The sequence below is a fragment of the Ctenopharyngodon idella genome, chromosome 3, assembly GCF_019924925.1.
Source record: "Ctenopharyngodon idella isolate HZGC_01 chromosome 3, HZGC01, whole genome shotgun sequence".
Classification (NCBI taxonomy): Eukaryota; Metazoa; Chordata; class Actinopteri; order Cypriniformes; family Xenocyprididae; genus Ctenopharyngodon; species Ctenopharyngodon idella.
Genome location: NC_067222.1, coordinates 52,205,011 through 52,222,233, shown reverse-complemented (window position 1 = coordinate 52,222,233; position 17,223 = coordinate 52,205,011). Strand labels below are relative to the sequence as shown.

At 41.6% G+C, this 17,223-nt stretch overlaps 1 protein-coding gene across 1 annotated transcript; it reads right to left on the bottom strand.

The window, feature by feature from the left end:
* Positions 1 to 12,186: 12,186 nt before the first annotated feature.
* On the bottom strand, positions 12,187 to 16,729 carry LOC127507919 (zinc finger and SCAN domain-containing protein 29-like). The gene is made up of 3 exons (XM_051885352.1): positions 15,761 to 16,729; positions 12,874 to 12,967; positions 12,187 to 12,197 (listed from the first exon to the last, which is right to left on the bottom strand). Exons 1-3 carry the CDS (start codon positions 16,643 to 16,645, stop codon positions 12,187 to 12,189), a joined length of 990 nt encoding a protein of 329 aa, XP_051741312.1. The 5' UTR covers positions 16,646 to 16,729.
* Positions 16,730 to 17,223: the final 494 nt, after the last annotated feature.

Sequence of the window (17,223 nt, the reverse complement as noted above, 5' to 3'; positions counted from 1 at the left end):
ATAGTAGGAAAAAAAAATATAGAAGTCTGTGTGCCGTCAGCTGTCTGGTTACCAACGGTCTTTAAAATATCTTCTTTTGTGTTCAACAGAAGGATAACAATTCATACAGGTTTGGAACAACTTGCGGGTGAAAAAACAATGACAGAATTTTCATTTTTGGGTCAACTATCCCTTTAAGTGTGCACAAATGTAAATGAAACAAACACACACACAAAAAAAGAAAACTTGAGGTTTGGGTTGAGTGAGCAACTACTGAAAAAACAAGTGTCCCACTAACAGTCGGTGGTGGGTGCAGGCTTCAGTTTGAAGTTTTCCATTCAAACTCAAGGACCGAATAAAACTGTTGACCTGTGGGTGGATGGCTGTCACCTTCCTCTGCGCTGGTCCTCTTGCTGACACCCTGTCTGGCAGTACATCCTGAAGATCTGGAATCTTCAGGATTGATTCTAAGCAGGAACCTGTTAGAAATATCATACCAGTTAATAGATATGCTAAAAAAAAAAAGACTAATGCACTCAACCTTGTCCTCAAATTCCTCCCATCCTCAAACTATTAGTTCTTACTCAACTGCTGCACACATGATTTAAAAACAATACAAAAGTGAAATGCAGAAAGAAATTCACTTGCTTCTGAACAAGCTCTAATGTACAAGCAGGACGCTAATCCCGGCCCGTCCGCTTTGAGTGAGTATGTACAGTACAGTAAGTGGGTGTATGATGGCGAATATGAGCTTGTAAGTGTGAGTCAAGTTTATTTTTAAAGCACATTTAAAAACAACAAATGTTAAACCAAAGTGCTGTACAATTTGAGAAAAAGAAAGGACACAGACAGTAGCAGAAACAAGAGAAAGAGAGAGAAAACAAAGCCTTAAAATCAACAAGTCATACTAATACAGATTGGATTTCTATCATTAAAATAAAACCCAATATCTCTCAAGCAACACCATAAGCTAGCGAGAAAAGATGTGTCTTCAACCTAGATTTGAATGTGGATAATGTGGTAGAGGATCTAACGGAAAAAGGAAGTGCATTGCACAACTTGGGGGCCGAAGTTACTAACGCCCGGTCGGCCATGGTTTTTAGAGGGAATGAGGAACAGAGAGAAGCAACTAGTTTGATGAGCGAAGAGATCTCACTGCAGAATATGGTTGAATGTGATTGACAATTTACTGTGGTGCAAGGCTTTATAAACAAAGCAAAACCTTAAATTTGACTCTGTATTCAACTGGTAAACAGAACAGACGTGGTCCCTCTTCCCTGCACCCTCTAGCCGCTGCATTTTGAACTAATTGCAAGCGATGGAGAGTGGATTTAGGCAAACCTACAAATAAGGAATTGCAATAGTCTAATCGTGATGTGATAGTGGGGGGCGGGGGATTTGGGTAGTAATGTTGCTGATTTTATTAGAAAACCATTAGGAAACAATACCGAGTATATAAAATGCGTCAAATCTCCAGGAAACACAACAAGCATATTGCTGAGAAAGAAAAAAAAAAAAATCACTGAGAAAACACTGCATAGCCCACACACCAGGACATTGACTGCACACGGGAAATACAATAGCCTAATCGTTTAAAAAAAATAAAAAACGTTTTTTAAGATGTGTCACCTAGCCGCAACCTACAGATCACACAACACAAACATAACATTCACAAACATAAAAGCAAGCATAGGGCAAAGTGCTGCGTGCATAATTTGGCATGGCAGAATGCATCCAATTCAGTGTGCATCTGTTTAGTAGCTTTGATAACTTTAATTCTTACAACTGTTGAATTAATGGGCAAATGGTGAATATTTCAAAGAGTAGATAGAAATAGATAGAAAAATAGCCAACTTATTATAAACAATTATAAACATCGGAGCAACCATAGAAATTTTCAATGTATCTTTATTACAACAATTTTCTCTTAAGTTACACTATTATTCACACTTCATTCAAAACATTTTACTTGATTAAAAAGTCAACACCGTTTCATTGTTCTCGCAAGAAGTACACAATACCTCATTAACAACCCAAATTTCTACAAAATTTGGTAAACAGTCCAAGAGAGAGAGAGAGAGAGATGAGAGCAGATGGACTACAAGAATGCTAAAGTTTTACTCTACAACCGGTTCAATGCAAGTGACGAATACAGTAACAGCTGACAGGCTAAACCAAAGCAGACTTAAAGGAATGGGCCACATTCTGCAAACCCCTCTGCTGTTTTTAACCCTCTGGGGTCTGAGGATTTTTGGGGCCCTGGAGAAGTTTTGACATGCCCTGACATTTGTGCTTTTTTCAGTTGTTCATAAACATATTAATGACAAAAGTGTTCTGAGGCAATACATGTATACATCGTCGCAATCGTGTATTTATTATCTTCAAAAGTGTTTATCTGCATGTTATAGCCATGGTTAGCAATCTCTGGAAGCCTCTGTTGTTAGTTCCTGGAATGTCACATGGTATGCCTGTTCTTCACTGAGACATTCGTGGACTAAATGTGGACAGAGCGCCCTCTGGCTGCAAGTATGAATTGAAAACACAGTACATCAGAGTATCCAGTGCTCATAGTGATGACAATAAATATTACTCCTCTGTATAGAAAATTGACATAAACATATGAGAATCCATCAATATTTCTCCAAATGTGTATGCTTGTAAGCTAAAAGCCCTGATGGATGTTGTTTTGTCAAAGGTAACGACGGTTTTTCATATTCATAACTCCTGACGCATAGGCTATTAACAAATTACGGTCACTATAAGAGTAAAACAGAGGTCAAAATGTGAAGCTTGAGTCTTAGATCTTTTAAATGATGTATAGTTTGTCAACTGCACATTAACAAAGTATATTAAAATAGAAAACAATTATTTGGTTAGAGACTTGAGACTTCTTTTAAGAACATTATAATAGTAATGCATCTATTCTTTTGACTGGTACTGTAATTTAAACTATAACAGGCCTATGCAAAATTTTCTTCACATATGCAATAATACATGCATGAGATCACAAAAATCATGTTTTTTTTTTTTTTAATCAAGAGTGGACATTAATACTGTTATCAGCATGATCACAGAGGGTTTTTTCACATAGCCCACCTGACTGAAAGGGCTCATTATGCGGGTCATTATGCAGGTCATTATGCGGGTCTTTGTCTTCTCAGGTGTGAATCACAGCATTATTCATGAAGATTCACGCCTCCACGCATACTGTGTTTCTTGACAAAAAGTGTCTTACAAAATTTATATCAATATATTGTTTTATATGAACGAGTAGGCAGGATCATTTTTACATCGTTTTGAAGCAAAAACTCTAGTCTACAACCTCCAATACGCAGAAGTCTTGTGAACACATATATAATATTAGTTTTGTGGCCTTATTTCAGTGACTTAAGTTTTTTGTTTTTTCAATAACCATGCATAAACGTTATTCCTTCAAAAATACAAACATGTACATACATGTTGCTCACATATTATGGTAGCCAAGTTCGTGCTGAATACAGTGTAATGACACCTTTTCCATTAATACATTGATGAACAACTGAAAAAAGCACAAATGTCAGGGCATGTCAAAACTTCTCCAGGGCCCCAAAAATCCTCAGACCCCGGAGGGTTAAATTACAGATTGGACGCATTATTATTATTATTATTATTATAATGTTTTTAAAAGAAGTCTCAAGTCTCTAACCAAATAATGGTTTTCTATAATGGCATCTGAACATTCATGTTACCTCTATGGCATTTCATATAGGCTATTATATTTGTTATATTATATAGCCTAAATGTTAATGTGCAGTTGACAAACCATACATCATTTAAAAGATCTAAGACTCAAGCTTCACATTTTGCACATGCACATTTAGAGAAATACTGATGGATTCTCATATGTTTATGTCAATTTTCTATACAGAGGAGTAATATTTATTGTCATCACTATGAGCACTGGAAACTCTGTTTTCAATTCATACTTGCAGCCGGAGGGCGCATTAGCGGATAATGAGCTGACTCACGGACGTCTGACATGTCTCTCTTTTCATACAGATCACATAAACAGAATATTTGTTTTCGATTTGACTTACACGATTTAAAATCTGACATTTCAATGTTTCATTTTTTTGTGATTCACTAAGTTACAGTTCATTTTCTGAGAACTATCGCGTTGGACTTCGTTCAACGCATCATGTTAGTTTTCTTTATTTTGCAAAAAGCACAACATTTTGTTTTTACTCTGAGTGTACACAAATAAAAGAAGATATTTCACAGATTAAAATGGTGTATAACCCTTAATTGTATGTGCAAGATTGGTGGAGTATTTTGAGTCTCTTTCATACTGATAAGAAAAAAAGCAAGGTGGTATCGCTGGCGTGACCGCCGACCTCTGAGTGTCAAGATTATGTCACAAATAACAACCAGAAAGACTAATAAATACTATACAAATATTCTGCATGGCAGTGACAGGAGTTAACAACAAGCACACAGTGTCATATATGCGAAAAAAAAAAAAACAGTATCTAACCTTTTGATTTTGTACTGCTCAGTGGAAACGAGGCAAAAGTCACCTGCCTGGGGCCTTATGGTGGATGAGACCACAGACATCTCCGTTGAAAAACAACTTGGTGTTGTAATCAAGTACAATGTGTTTAAGCCATTTTAACTTCCAAAGAAAATGTAACATTTTCATTACTTTTAATCTATGCACTAATCATATTGTATATGTGTGAGATAAAATAATTTGGAGAACAAGTATTTCGAGAAGATCTATTCAGGTTGAGCGATCTAGCAAAGAAAAGCAGGTATACTTGGGTACCAATGACTAGACAGACACGAAGTGCAGTTAAATCATGGCACACAGTCTATTGTCCAGGGGTACATTATATAAGAAGAATATAAGAAGTGAAACTGACAGCTCAGTAACTAAAGTACAAAAAAGGACTATACGTTCACTCATAACTATGACGTGAGGGCTGCATCATTTTAGGGTGTACAGAGAAAGATCACATGATGAAGAGAGACAGGGCACATGATGTTTCTAGAATCTCACAATATGACAATTTAGTTCAAACTTTGACCTTTTAGAGCGTTTAGAATGCTTTGAAGCTGCACTGAAACTGTAATTTTGACTTTCAACCGTTTGGAGGCCAGTGAAGTCCACTATATGGAGAAAAATCCTGGAATGTTTTCATCAAAAACCTTAATTTCTTTTCGACTGAAGAGAGAAGGACATGGACATCTTGGATGACATGGGGGTGAGTAAATTATCAGGAAATTTTAATTTGAAATTGAACTAATCCTTTAAGGCTGGAGATGCCGCCACCATAACCATACTCAACATCATAACAGCAGAAAAATGTCTTCCTATAGCCACTCTTGCATCGTTTGCAAGTGATGGTGCTTCTGTTATGATCGGTAACCTTTGAAAATGATAGTTCTAACTTCTATTAAAATATGTTATACATTTTAACTTTTGAATTTAATTTAAAGACAAGAAAACTGGAGTGAGTAAGAGGCTTAAAGACCATTTCCCTTGACTTATTACTGCCCACTGTGTTGGCCATCACCTCAATCTTCCAGTGTCAGATTGCATGAACAAAAAGGGGGTGTCTTACCTAACCAAATACTGCAGAACCAGTCAACAATGTTTTGGTCCTATCAAGCAAGCAGTACAAGAATTAACAGTCTCAGAGAGATGGAGAAATTATTGAGCTTCCACAACTGCAGGTATAAATCTGAATTATAGAATAAAAATACAGTAATTTGAGAAATTTAAGCAATATTTGAATTGGAGAACAGTTGTCAGGGTTCTTGTCTGTTTCCTGTTATGTTCTTTTGTTTGGTTGGTCACATGTTCCTTTGTTCAGTTTTCCCACCACTTGTTTGTTTCCTTGGTTACCCTGATTTGAGTTTATTAGTCTCAGCTGTCCCTTGTTAATTAGCCTCGTTTGCCTCTCTGTTTTTCCTGTATATATTCCCTGTGTTCTCCCTTAGTCTTGGTCGGTTGTTGTCAATGTAGTAAGTCAATGGTTTATGTTAGTATACTACATTTGTGTTGGTGTTTCCCGGATGGTTCATTAAAGTCTTCTGTTCTGCATCCTCCTCTTCGTGAGTGTTTGTCCATCATGACACATGACAACAGTGATATAAAATACATTTTGAAGTAATTTTTGTTATTTAATACAGGCTGGTAACCAAACTAGATGGGAGAGTAACAAAGGCCACATTCACACAGCAGCAGAATACAGTTGTCAGTCCTGTATTTGAGTCCTTAATACGGTTGCGTTCACATGCAGTGCGGTTATTTACGGGAGTGACAACCGCATTCCATAACCAAACTCACACCTGTAAATTTTCAGGACTCACAACCGCATTCTCTGAATATTCACGCTGTGTGAACGGAACAGGACTGGACAACCAGTTGTCTGTCACGTCATACAGTGCGAGGGAGCCGCTCTTCTAAGGTGTTTTGTGTGTGGTTTCGCTTTCTGTAACTTACAGCGACAGAGATATGAGCTGTGCATCATCTTAAAGGCAGGAACACACCAAGCCGACGGTCGGCCGTCGGGCAGTTTTTGTTCGTCGGCCGACTAAGTTTTTTCGGTGTGTTCCGCACAGTCGGCTGCAGTTGGTCCTCGTCGGCTTTTTTCAGCCAATTCGACATGTTGAATCGGCGTCGGAGCTCGTCGGTCCATCTGATCATTCTGATTGGCTGTTCAGCTACTGCCACCTGCTGGTTCGGAAAGGCATTTCATCTTACGCAGGCGCAGACGGGACGTGCTACTTAGCCGTCGGCTTTCGAGCAATGGTTTGGTGTGTCAGGCCAACTTTGGACACAGACGCTGCCCACGTGAGCCAACCCTGCAGTCTGCTTTCGTCGCAACTGGTTCATCGGCGTCGGCTTGGTGTGTTCCAGCCTAAAGGTGTTAGAGCCAGTCACTGTTCTCCACCAGAGCGGTTCCTGTCGGTTTTGTTTCTTTTCCAAATTCAAATGCTGTGTAATGCCCGAGACGTCACAAAGGACCTGACACGTGTGTGCAACAGGTAAAACTCTGGCTATCGTGTGTTTACATGCTGCTGTTGGTTAATGAAGTCTGAATGGATAAACTTGCTGATCAATTAGTCTCTTGTCATGTCAAAAGTGATGATACTTTTCAGTTTATGGACGTCGCCATCTTTAATATTACGTTGGTCACTGTCGTTATGGTTACTAGTAAGAGAATACGGGCTTGACTCTGGTTGCACGTTCATACAGACAGTGTTCCAAACGCTACTGTACGTTGCTGTGTGAACGAGACATTTCAAGACTCACACCTGTAAGTAAATGCGATTGTCAATCCCCAAAACTGACAGTGTGAACGTGGCCAAAGAGGCCACTGATGTAGCTCGAAAGATCCCCCCAGCCCTTCTGGCAGACCTGTCACTTCAGGCTAGAACAGAACCAACAGCCCAAGGTCTTTATAACTTTGCCAAGGCAGAGTTCTTCCCTCCAGCACTTCATGCAGATTGTGCATGAGAAGCTGCACAGACAGTTTCAAGTGTTCCGAAGATGCAATCTCTTCTTTTCTCAAGTCTGAAGGTCTGAAAATAATACCACAGACTTCACTCATTTAAAATTTTAATAGCCTATTTAGAGCTGTGCTATTTTTCTGTATTTTGGTGACAGCACTTCAGTCATCTCTAGGGTTGGGTATCGTTTTAATCTTAGCGATTCCGATTCTGCTTATCGAATCCAGTTCTTATCGATTCTCGGTTCCGATTCCAATATTTTTTTTTATGGAGAGAAAAAAAGAGCAAATACTTAAAGAATAATGTTTTTACCTTTTATTCTTGCCACATTGAGGCTATAACCAGTGAGCTGTAACTAGTAACTAGAAATAAATAACACTTTCAATAAGTAAAGATTAGAAGCAATTACAAACTATTTAGGTATAACACAAAATATAAAACATAAAATATATAACAGGCAGTTGCTATTGCAGGCAGTAACATAAGAGAGATTAAAATGCAAATTCAGTAATGTTGAATACATTAGTACTCCACTAGGTGGCAATAAGTGACTGTTTAAAAATAAATTAGACGTTTAAAACAGTGGATCCATAAAAGTGATAGTTCACCCAAAAACTAAAATTCTATCATTTATTCACCCTCAAGTTGTTCCAAACCTGTATAAATTTCTTTGTTCTGTTGTCATGGTGTAAGTGTTGTTTTTAAGACATTTAGGAGCTTTTAGTGCTTGCAGGTGCTTCTGGTTTGAGACGGAGTTGCATCACTGATCAAATGTACACGTACGTTAAATTGAAACGCTAACCTTGTAAAATTCTTCATTTTATAGTTTAATAAAGATACTCCCCCTGATAAACCTACTGTATTGCAGCTGTTGCGAGGACAATTCTGGAGACACTAAATGAGCTGGACATGAAGATCAATCACACGTGTGATTGTGATGATCTTTAAATAGCACATGCGCAGTATGGGGAGTTGATTCCAAAAGAGTCGATTCCCTGAATCTGACTAGCCAAATTATCAGAGTAGACTCTAGTATGATATTGTTTTTTTTCTTCACAAAACAAATGGTTTCTTTTTTTTATTTATTATTATTACAGGAAGTTGTGATCAACTTGAAAAAGCTTAACATGGCTTAATTTACTAAGTCAGTGTTATTAACAAACCAAACCTAGTAAACACCATACTAATAAAATATGTACAGAAAATGCAACACATTTAATTAAGCATTTTCCTCCCAATGTAAATGCTTAAGTGATATTAAAATACCAAACTTGGTAAACACTATACTAATAAAGCATACTATACAGAAAAATTGGTGTGTGCAGAAATCGATCTTTTAATATCACTTTCGGCTACATTAGTTTACAAGCTTTTTCCTTGTAACAGGTTAAGGAAAACACTTAACGTGAATATTCTGGGCTCGACTGCTTTTCTGTACATAGTATATTTTATTAATATCAATGTCTTAGTACATTAAGCCACAGTAAGCGTTTTAAGTGTAAAATTATGTCCCATATGTGGGCTATATTAAATCCTGAAACGCTGATTGACATCAAAACAGGTGACAAGCATTAACTGCACATCAGATGTCTATATTAATTAGATCTTATTAACATAAGCATTCCCAGACAGAAACTTGGCCCACGGGATCTGCAGGGTTATATATGAACAAAAAGACCTAAATAATGTATTTTTTTTAATTGCCAAGTAAATGCGTCATTTTTGAAAGGTCAGATTGGCTCGATGTGCTCTTTAGCTATATAAGCACGGAAAATATGCTTGTCAGGACTAATTGAAGATAAATGAATTGATACTGACACACGAATATTATGGCGAGTGTAGTCTGGGACGTATTTTGCCCAAATTCATCTAAATAAAATCTAATTCAATCTTTAATTGACTGCAAGTAAAAAAAAAAAAATGTTTTATTTGTTCAACTTATTCTAGTTTTACCTTTTTAACATTCAGGAGCAGCTATGAAGAATCCCGTGCCTCCGTCAGCAATTGAAGCAGAGGCTGAAAAGCACATCAAAGGTTATCTCCGCTTGGCCCCAACTTGGGTAAATTTGGTTTTATATTCGCACATTCGGACTTCCGCGTTTAAGAACGTTCTAATAATGTGCAATAAAGTACATGTTTGCAAATTCTGAACAGCGACATGATATTTACAACCAACGATTGTAACCCTACTACATTTTTCACAATCGATCTAAATGGGCAAGTATTATTTTAATGGCATACTTACTTGCGAACACTTGGGTAAATTTGGTTTTATATTGGCACATTCGGACTTCCGCATAGGCTACAATAACTTTGTACACTACATTGGACATTCAGTGGACGTTCGCAAGTAAGTATGCCATTAAAATAATACTTGCCCATTTTGATCGATTGTGAAAAATGTTGTAGGGTTACAATCGTTGGTTGTAAATATCATGTCGCTGTTCAGAATTTGCAAACATGTACTTTATTGCACATTATTAGAACGTTCTTAAACGCGGAAGTCCGAATGTGCGAATATAAAACCAAATTTACCCAAGTTTGGCCCCAGGGAGAATGTAAACTGCTTTTGTTCTTTTTTTTTTTAATCCTGTTTTTTTTTTTTTTTTTTTTTCAGGATTTTAAATAATATAAATGTAAAGTTTTTTTTATACACTGTTAATAAAATAATTCAAATCATTCTACATCGTTTGTGTCTTTCATTCTGAGTGGAAAATACTTTGGATTAGTTATCATATATATAGACGCATGTATAATTATCGTAGCTGTCATTATCAGCAGTAAATGTGAGGGAATGTCTAAAATTTCAAATTAAAGACGATGTCTATGTCTATAGATGTCACACTTTACAGTTGGTTTTGTGACTGTAAATCATTCTCTTCAACTGCTATTGACGGTAGAAATGTGAATACCGAATGTCGTAACTTTAGAGACGGTCCCTAAATTTGTGAATATCAAACGTTCAACGTAAAAACATCTTTATGCCAGTATCTGCTTTCTTGGAGCCTATGTAGTACAACCTACATAACAAATGAGGTGTGAGTTTGGTCTTTTATATCACTTTACTAGTCTGTTAAGCTTAATGCAATGATGCGATGCAATGAGCTAATACCTAGTATTACAACACAGCGCTGTGATATACAGTTAAGAAAATTAAACAACAGAGAGAAATATATGTCTACCTCAGATTTAAGGTTTGATCTGTACACCAGCATCGGGCAATAACATTATAATCTGGTTCACTGTAGAGAAAGCTGCTTACATGTAGCCTACTGACAGCTCAAGTAACCGTAAAGACTCTGAAATAAAGACACAAAAGCTGCATTTATGTTTATCAGCTTTTCTGCATTTATACTGGCCCTGATAATCATCACACATTCACTTACTGCTTGCTCTATTTCTGTAAATCCGTTTTATTAAATGAATGACCTGTTGTTTTGGTCTTCATAAACAGCCGCTAGCGACACCTGCTGGTGAGAACGACTAACAGCAGATGGAGATCATGCATCGGTACTCTACTGCTTTTCCTGCAGTTCCCGGATGTGAAATGTTGAATTTTCTGCCGAATTTGAACCACTGAATTTGTGGAAGTGAATTTGTAAAGCGAAATAAAATGGACTGAAAATTGCTAGTCGAATTTTATAGGTTGTATTTTTAAACAGAATGAATGTTTTGGAAGTGAAATCTGAAAGGTGAATGTAAATTATTGAATTTTTAATAATGAAAATGTGTGTGAAATATTTTGAATTGAAATATACGACCATGTTGAATTTCAGCCCATAAATAGGCAAGCCTTAAAAATACAATGCATTAAAATGCAAGAACAGTTAATGAATTTTTTTTTTCAATTAGTGCAATTCAACAAGCTTTTTATTTCAAAAACATTTGGCATTAATTTACTTACGCTGTAAACAGAGCTGTTTTGACAGGTAAAAAGGGTGTTTTTTTACACAACCATTCAGAAATTTTATTCAAAGTATGTTATACACTTTTCGTGAAGACCTTTTTCAACTCTGTTTCTCTCCCTCTGACTCAAACAGTTGGTTTTGGGGGGTTTCCCCCTTTAGGAGTTCAGTGTAACCGCCCACTGTTATGATTGGCTAACATCAGTGCCTATGCATTAATTATTAACGCCCCCTAGTCAGAACATGTGCGGAACTGTTTACTATAGTAGCAGGTTCTTATAATTGGCTTATAAGAAGGTGTTTATATAAACAGGTGATATTCTAAAGACCCTCCAAATGACAATTCTACATAAAAAGGTGTGATATCAAATAAAATACGATTGCTGTAAACACTCACAGGTGAACTTGTGGCAATTGTGGTGCAATGATGACACAAACTCATGCTGTATGTTGAATGTTACCTGAGAGATAGGAAGTGAAGGAGAGAGAGAAAGAGACAAAGAAGATAAGAGGCAAAGAAAGCATGTTTCCAGAAAGGGACCCAGAGGAAAAGAAGAACAAAGACGAGAGAGAGAATGAGAAGGGGTCCTCTTCCTAATCACTGGATTGTTCCTCATCGGTTGTGTCTTGGTCTGGATCATAATCTGTGGTGATTTCAACTTTTGACACTTCCTCCTCTATTGCTGTTTCCTGCTGTTTTCTCTCCTCCTTTGTTACCAGTCAGTAACAAAGATAAGATCAAGAGCATTTCTTCCAGTATATTGTTTTGCTGCTGTGCCGCCACAAACTGAATCTCAAAAAAGTGTTACAGTACATCTTTCAATAAAAATAACATACATATAAACTCACCAAATCCTGAGTGTTACAGTTTCATAAACACCCGCTTCAGATTCAGAGGAGCTTCACAATCGGCTAGCATCCACACTTAAATCAGCAATCATCATTCTAAACGATTTATCGTCATCAACCATAAAGTATTATTAAGATACTCATGACCATATTGAATGAATTATAACAATATAAACCTTTTTAATCTCTTCTGTATCGCTCGTGTTCTGCTGTAATGCCTGTAGGAATAATTTTCGCTAATTCCATTTAATGACTTTTAATGCTTTTAAATGTCCCGCGGAAACCCTGCTGTAGCAAGGTTCAGTATTCAGGAAGGAAGAGGACAGGGTCGGCTTGACTACTGACTGCTTTTATTTGCACTAATTCTCAAAATACAAAACAAAAGGGGTGCAGACAGGCACAAAGCGGTCATAAATCATTCACAATTCTCTCACACGTAGATCACCAGCGGGGCAGCAGTCAGTAGTCCGTCTCTCTCTCCCCCACTCCTGTTTCTCCTGGTGTTATATACTCTCTCCACACCAATTACTGAAACAAGAGACAGGTGTTCGTCATTTGCATTTAACCCACTCACTCACCGTTCGTCTCCTGACTCTCTCTCTCGCTGCCGACTCCGCTGAACCACGCCCCCCTCGCCACATACCCCCACCGCCCGACTCAGGCCGGGGAGCCGGCCGTTCCTCCCCCTCTATCTCCTGGGACAGGACGGCACCCAGCCCCCTGTCCGACGCGTCTGTCTGCAACAGAAAAGGGAGAGAAAAATCAGGAGAGTGTAACAACGGCCCGCCACATAAAGCAGCCTTCACTTGGGTAAAGGCCTGCTGGCACGGCTCCGTCCACTGGACCGTATCTGGTGCCTCCTTTTTAGTGAGATCAGTCAAAGGGCTGGTGAGGTCCGAATAATTAGGTACAAACCTTCTATAATATCCCGCCAGCCCTAGGAACTGTCTCACCTCCTTTTTGGTCTTGGGACGCGGACAGGTCGCAACTGCTGCCGTCTTATCAATTTGGGGACGCACCTGCCCATGTCCCAAGTGGAAGCCCAGATATCTTACTTCCACCCGCCCAATTGCACACTTCTTCGGGTTGGCCGTGAGCCCAGCCCCTCTCAGCGACCTCAAGACAGCCCTCAAATGCTGCATATGCCGCTGCCAGTCATGACTAAATATAATTATGTCATCTAAATAGGCAGCAGCATACGCAGCATGGGGCCGTAAAATTCTGTCCATGAGACGCTGAAAGGTAGCCGGAGCCCCGAACAGCCCGAACGGAAGGGTAACAAATTGGTGTAATCCAAACGGCGTGGTGAAAGCTGTCTTTTCTTTAGATAATGGAGACAAGGGGATCTGCCAATATCCCTTTGTTAAGTCCAGTGTCGAATAAAACCGAGCCGTACCGAGCCGATCAAGCAGTTCGTCCACCCGTGGCATTGGATACGCGTCGAATTTCGACACAGCATTCACCTTGCGATAATCCACACAGAACCGAACCGAGCCGTCCGTTTTCGGAACTAAAACTATCGGGCTCCCCCAGTTACTGTTGGATTCTTCTATTACGCCCATGTCAAGCATCGCTCCTAATTCTGCCTGAACCACTTTTTTCTTATGTTCAGGCAAACGGTACGGCCGGCTGCGAACTACCACGCCCGGCTCTGTCTCGATATGGTGCTGAATCAAATTAGTACGGCCCGGTAGGGGCGAGAACACGTCCGCAAACTCGGCTTGTAATTTCGTTAGGTCAGTGAGCTGGGAGGGCGAGAGATGATCTCCTCCGGGGGCCAGTGCGAGAGATTGGTGTTTGGTATTCGCCTCTGGCCCGAGATCATCCTCTCCACCAATCACCATCGCCAACATCACTGCCTCTGCCTCATTCCATTTTTTAAGGAGATTGAGGTGATAAATCTGACGTGCCCCTCTCCTATCAGACCGTATAACCTCATAATCGAGATCTCCAATCTGCCGTGTGACCTCAAATGGTCCTTGCCACTTTGCTAATAATTTAGAGCTTGACGTTGGAAGTAATACAAGCACTTTCTCTCCCGGTGCGAATTTACGCAAGTTAGTTCCCCTGTTGTACAGCCGGCTCTGTCTGTCCTGGGCTTGTAACAAATTCTCCGTTGATAGCCGCCCCAAAGTGTGGAGTTTTGTTCTCAAGTCCATTACATACTGAATTTCGTTTTTACTCTGAGATGGTCCGTCCTCCCAAGTTTCTCTCAGGACATCCAGTACCCCGCGGGGCTGGCGTCCGTAAAGAAGCTCGAAGGGGGAAAACCCCGTGGAGGCTTGCGGGACTTCTCGCACAGCGAACAACAGGGGTTCTAACCATTTATCCCAATTTTTGGCGTCTTCTTGTACGAATTTACGAATCATGGTTTTAAGCATGCGATTAAAACGTTCGACCAGCCCGTCAGTTTGTGGGTGAAAGACGCTGGTACGGATCGTTTTAATGCCCAATAATTCGTAAAGTTCGCGTAAAGTACGTGACATAAACGCCGTGCCTTGATCGGTGAGGATTTCTTTTGGAATCCCCACCCGGGAGATTAAAGTAAACAGTGCGTCCGCAACACTCTTCGCGGAAATGCTGCGGAGGGCCACTGCTTCAGGATATCGAGTTGCATAATCCACAATGACTAATGCAAAGCGATGTCCCCTGGCTGATCGCTCTAATGGCCCGATGAGGTCCATACCAATTCTCTCGAAGGGGACCTGCATTAATGGGAGGGGGCGCAAAGGCGCTTTTGGGGTGGCCGGTGGATTTACCAACTGACATTCACGACAAGACGCGCACCACCTGCGCACATTCTCGTGAATGCCCGGCCAAAAGAATCGGGTCATGATGCGATTTAGTGTTGTTGCCTGTCCTAAGTGTCCAGCCATTGGATTAGAATGAGCCGCTTGGAAAAGCATTTCCCTGCGGCTCCTTGGAACTAACAACTGGGTTGTATCTTCTTTTGTCTGGGTGTCTTGGGTCACCCGATACAACCGATTTTTTATAACTGCAAAATATGGATAAGTAAGCGCCCGTCCAGGCTGGAGAGGCTGACCGTCGATGGTTTGGACCTGCTCAAATGCACGTTTTAGGGTCTCATCCTGAGACTGCTCCAGGGGAAAGTCATCGCGATCCGAGAGAATTATTCTCTCAATTTCACTCTGTTCCCCTGGAGCAGCACTCAGTGGTCCCCGTTCAGTCTCTCCCGCCTGTACTTGCGCATCCCCAACCATCGCCTTTTTCCCCCAAGAGGCATCCGTGCATAAATAACCCAATAATTCAGAAAATGCTGGCCAATTTGTCCCCAAAATTAACGGATGCCGGAGGTGCGGATTAACTGCCACCTCAACGCTATGCTTTTGGCCCCTGAACTGGATAATGACCGGCACTACCGGATATACCACCACATCCCCGTGTACACACCGCACCTTAACCACGCGGCTTGTATCCAATGCCCCGGATGAAATCAGGCTTTGATGGATCGAGGTTTGGTTACAGCCTGAATCCACCAAGGCCTGATAGGTACCCCCCTTGATACTCACAGGTATTTGATACCAGCCAGCTTGACCGGGGGCAGCCTGCGGGGCGTCCGGGACCCGGACCATTGTCCCAACCTCCATCACTGGGCACCTGTCCACGAAATGCTCCGGGTCCCCGCAACGCCAACAGGCTGGCCCAGACCTCCCCGCCGCCCCAGTGGCAGGGAGTGGGGTAAATGATTGGCGTGGAGAGAGCGGAGAAACAGGAGCGGGGTCCTGTCCAGCGGAAGTCAGTCCTGCCCTCCTGGGCGGGGCTCTGGGACCCCCAAACTGGCTCTGGTCAACCCCGCCCCGCCCCCGGGGCGGGACTCGAGGATGGACAGGTGGGCGGGACCTGGGGAGAGGGACAGGACGAGAGAGAGAGACAGAAGGGGAAGACGGGGAGAGAGAGACAGATGGGAGGGGTTCGCCGACCCCTGGGCACGCCACCATATGGTCCTCCGCGAGGTGGATGGCTGAGTCCAGCGACGTGGGGCGGTGGCACTGGACCCACTCTGCTGTCCTCCGTGGGAGCCGAGTAATGAACTGCTCCAGTACCACTCGATCGACAATCTTCTCCACGTCGCTTCCCTCAGTTAACAGCCATTTGCGGCAGGAGTCCCGGAGCTGTTGGGCCAACACGAACGGTCGGCCGGACTCGCCCAGTTCCAGGGAACGGAACCGCTGGCGATGTTCTTCAGGGCTCCGGCCGACCCGCTGGAGGATGGCCCTTTTTAGGTCGTCGAAGACCAGGAGATTCTGCACCGGAAGCTGCTGTGCCGCTATCTGGGACTCCCCGGAGAGCAGCGGGACCAGGCGCATCGGCCACTGGTCCCGCGGCCAGCCCGACAGCTCGGCCGTCTTCTGAAAAAGATCGATGAATACCTCCGGGTCGTCCTCAGATCCCATTTTGTGGAGTGGTAGGTGGGCGGGCACAGCTCGAGGTTCCAGGGCTTCCGGTCGAACCTCCCGGTCAATCCAGCTCCGGAACCTCTCGCTAGTCCTCCTGCTGGGCTTGAACAACGACTTGGAAGCACCTCTCTTGATCCTGTCTCAAGTCCAGCAGGGCCTGGTGTTGTTCTTGTTGCATGACCGCGAGGGAGGTAATAATCTCCGCAAATGGCGATCCGGAGGACGACTGCATGGCGGCGGCTTCCGTCTTCCTTCCCGGGTTTCGGCACCAGTGTAGCAAGGTTCAGTATTCAGGAAGGAAGAGGACAGGGTCGGCTTGACTACTGACTGCTTTTATTTGCACTAATTCTCAAAATACAAAACAAAAGGGGTGCAGACAGGCACAAAGCGGTCATAAATCATTCACAATTCTCTCACACGTAGATCACCAGCGGGGCAGCAGTCAGTAGTCCGTCTCTCTCTCCCCCACTCCTGTTTCTCCTGGTGTTATATACTCTCTCCACACCAATTACTGAAACAAGAGACAGGTGTTCGTCATTTGCATTTAACCCACTCACTCACCGTTCGTCTCCTGA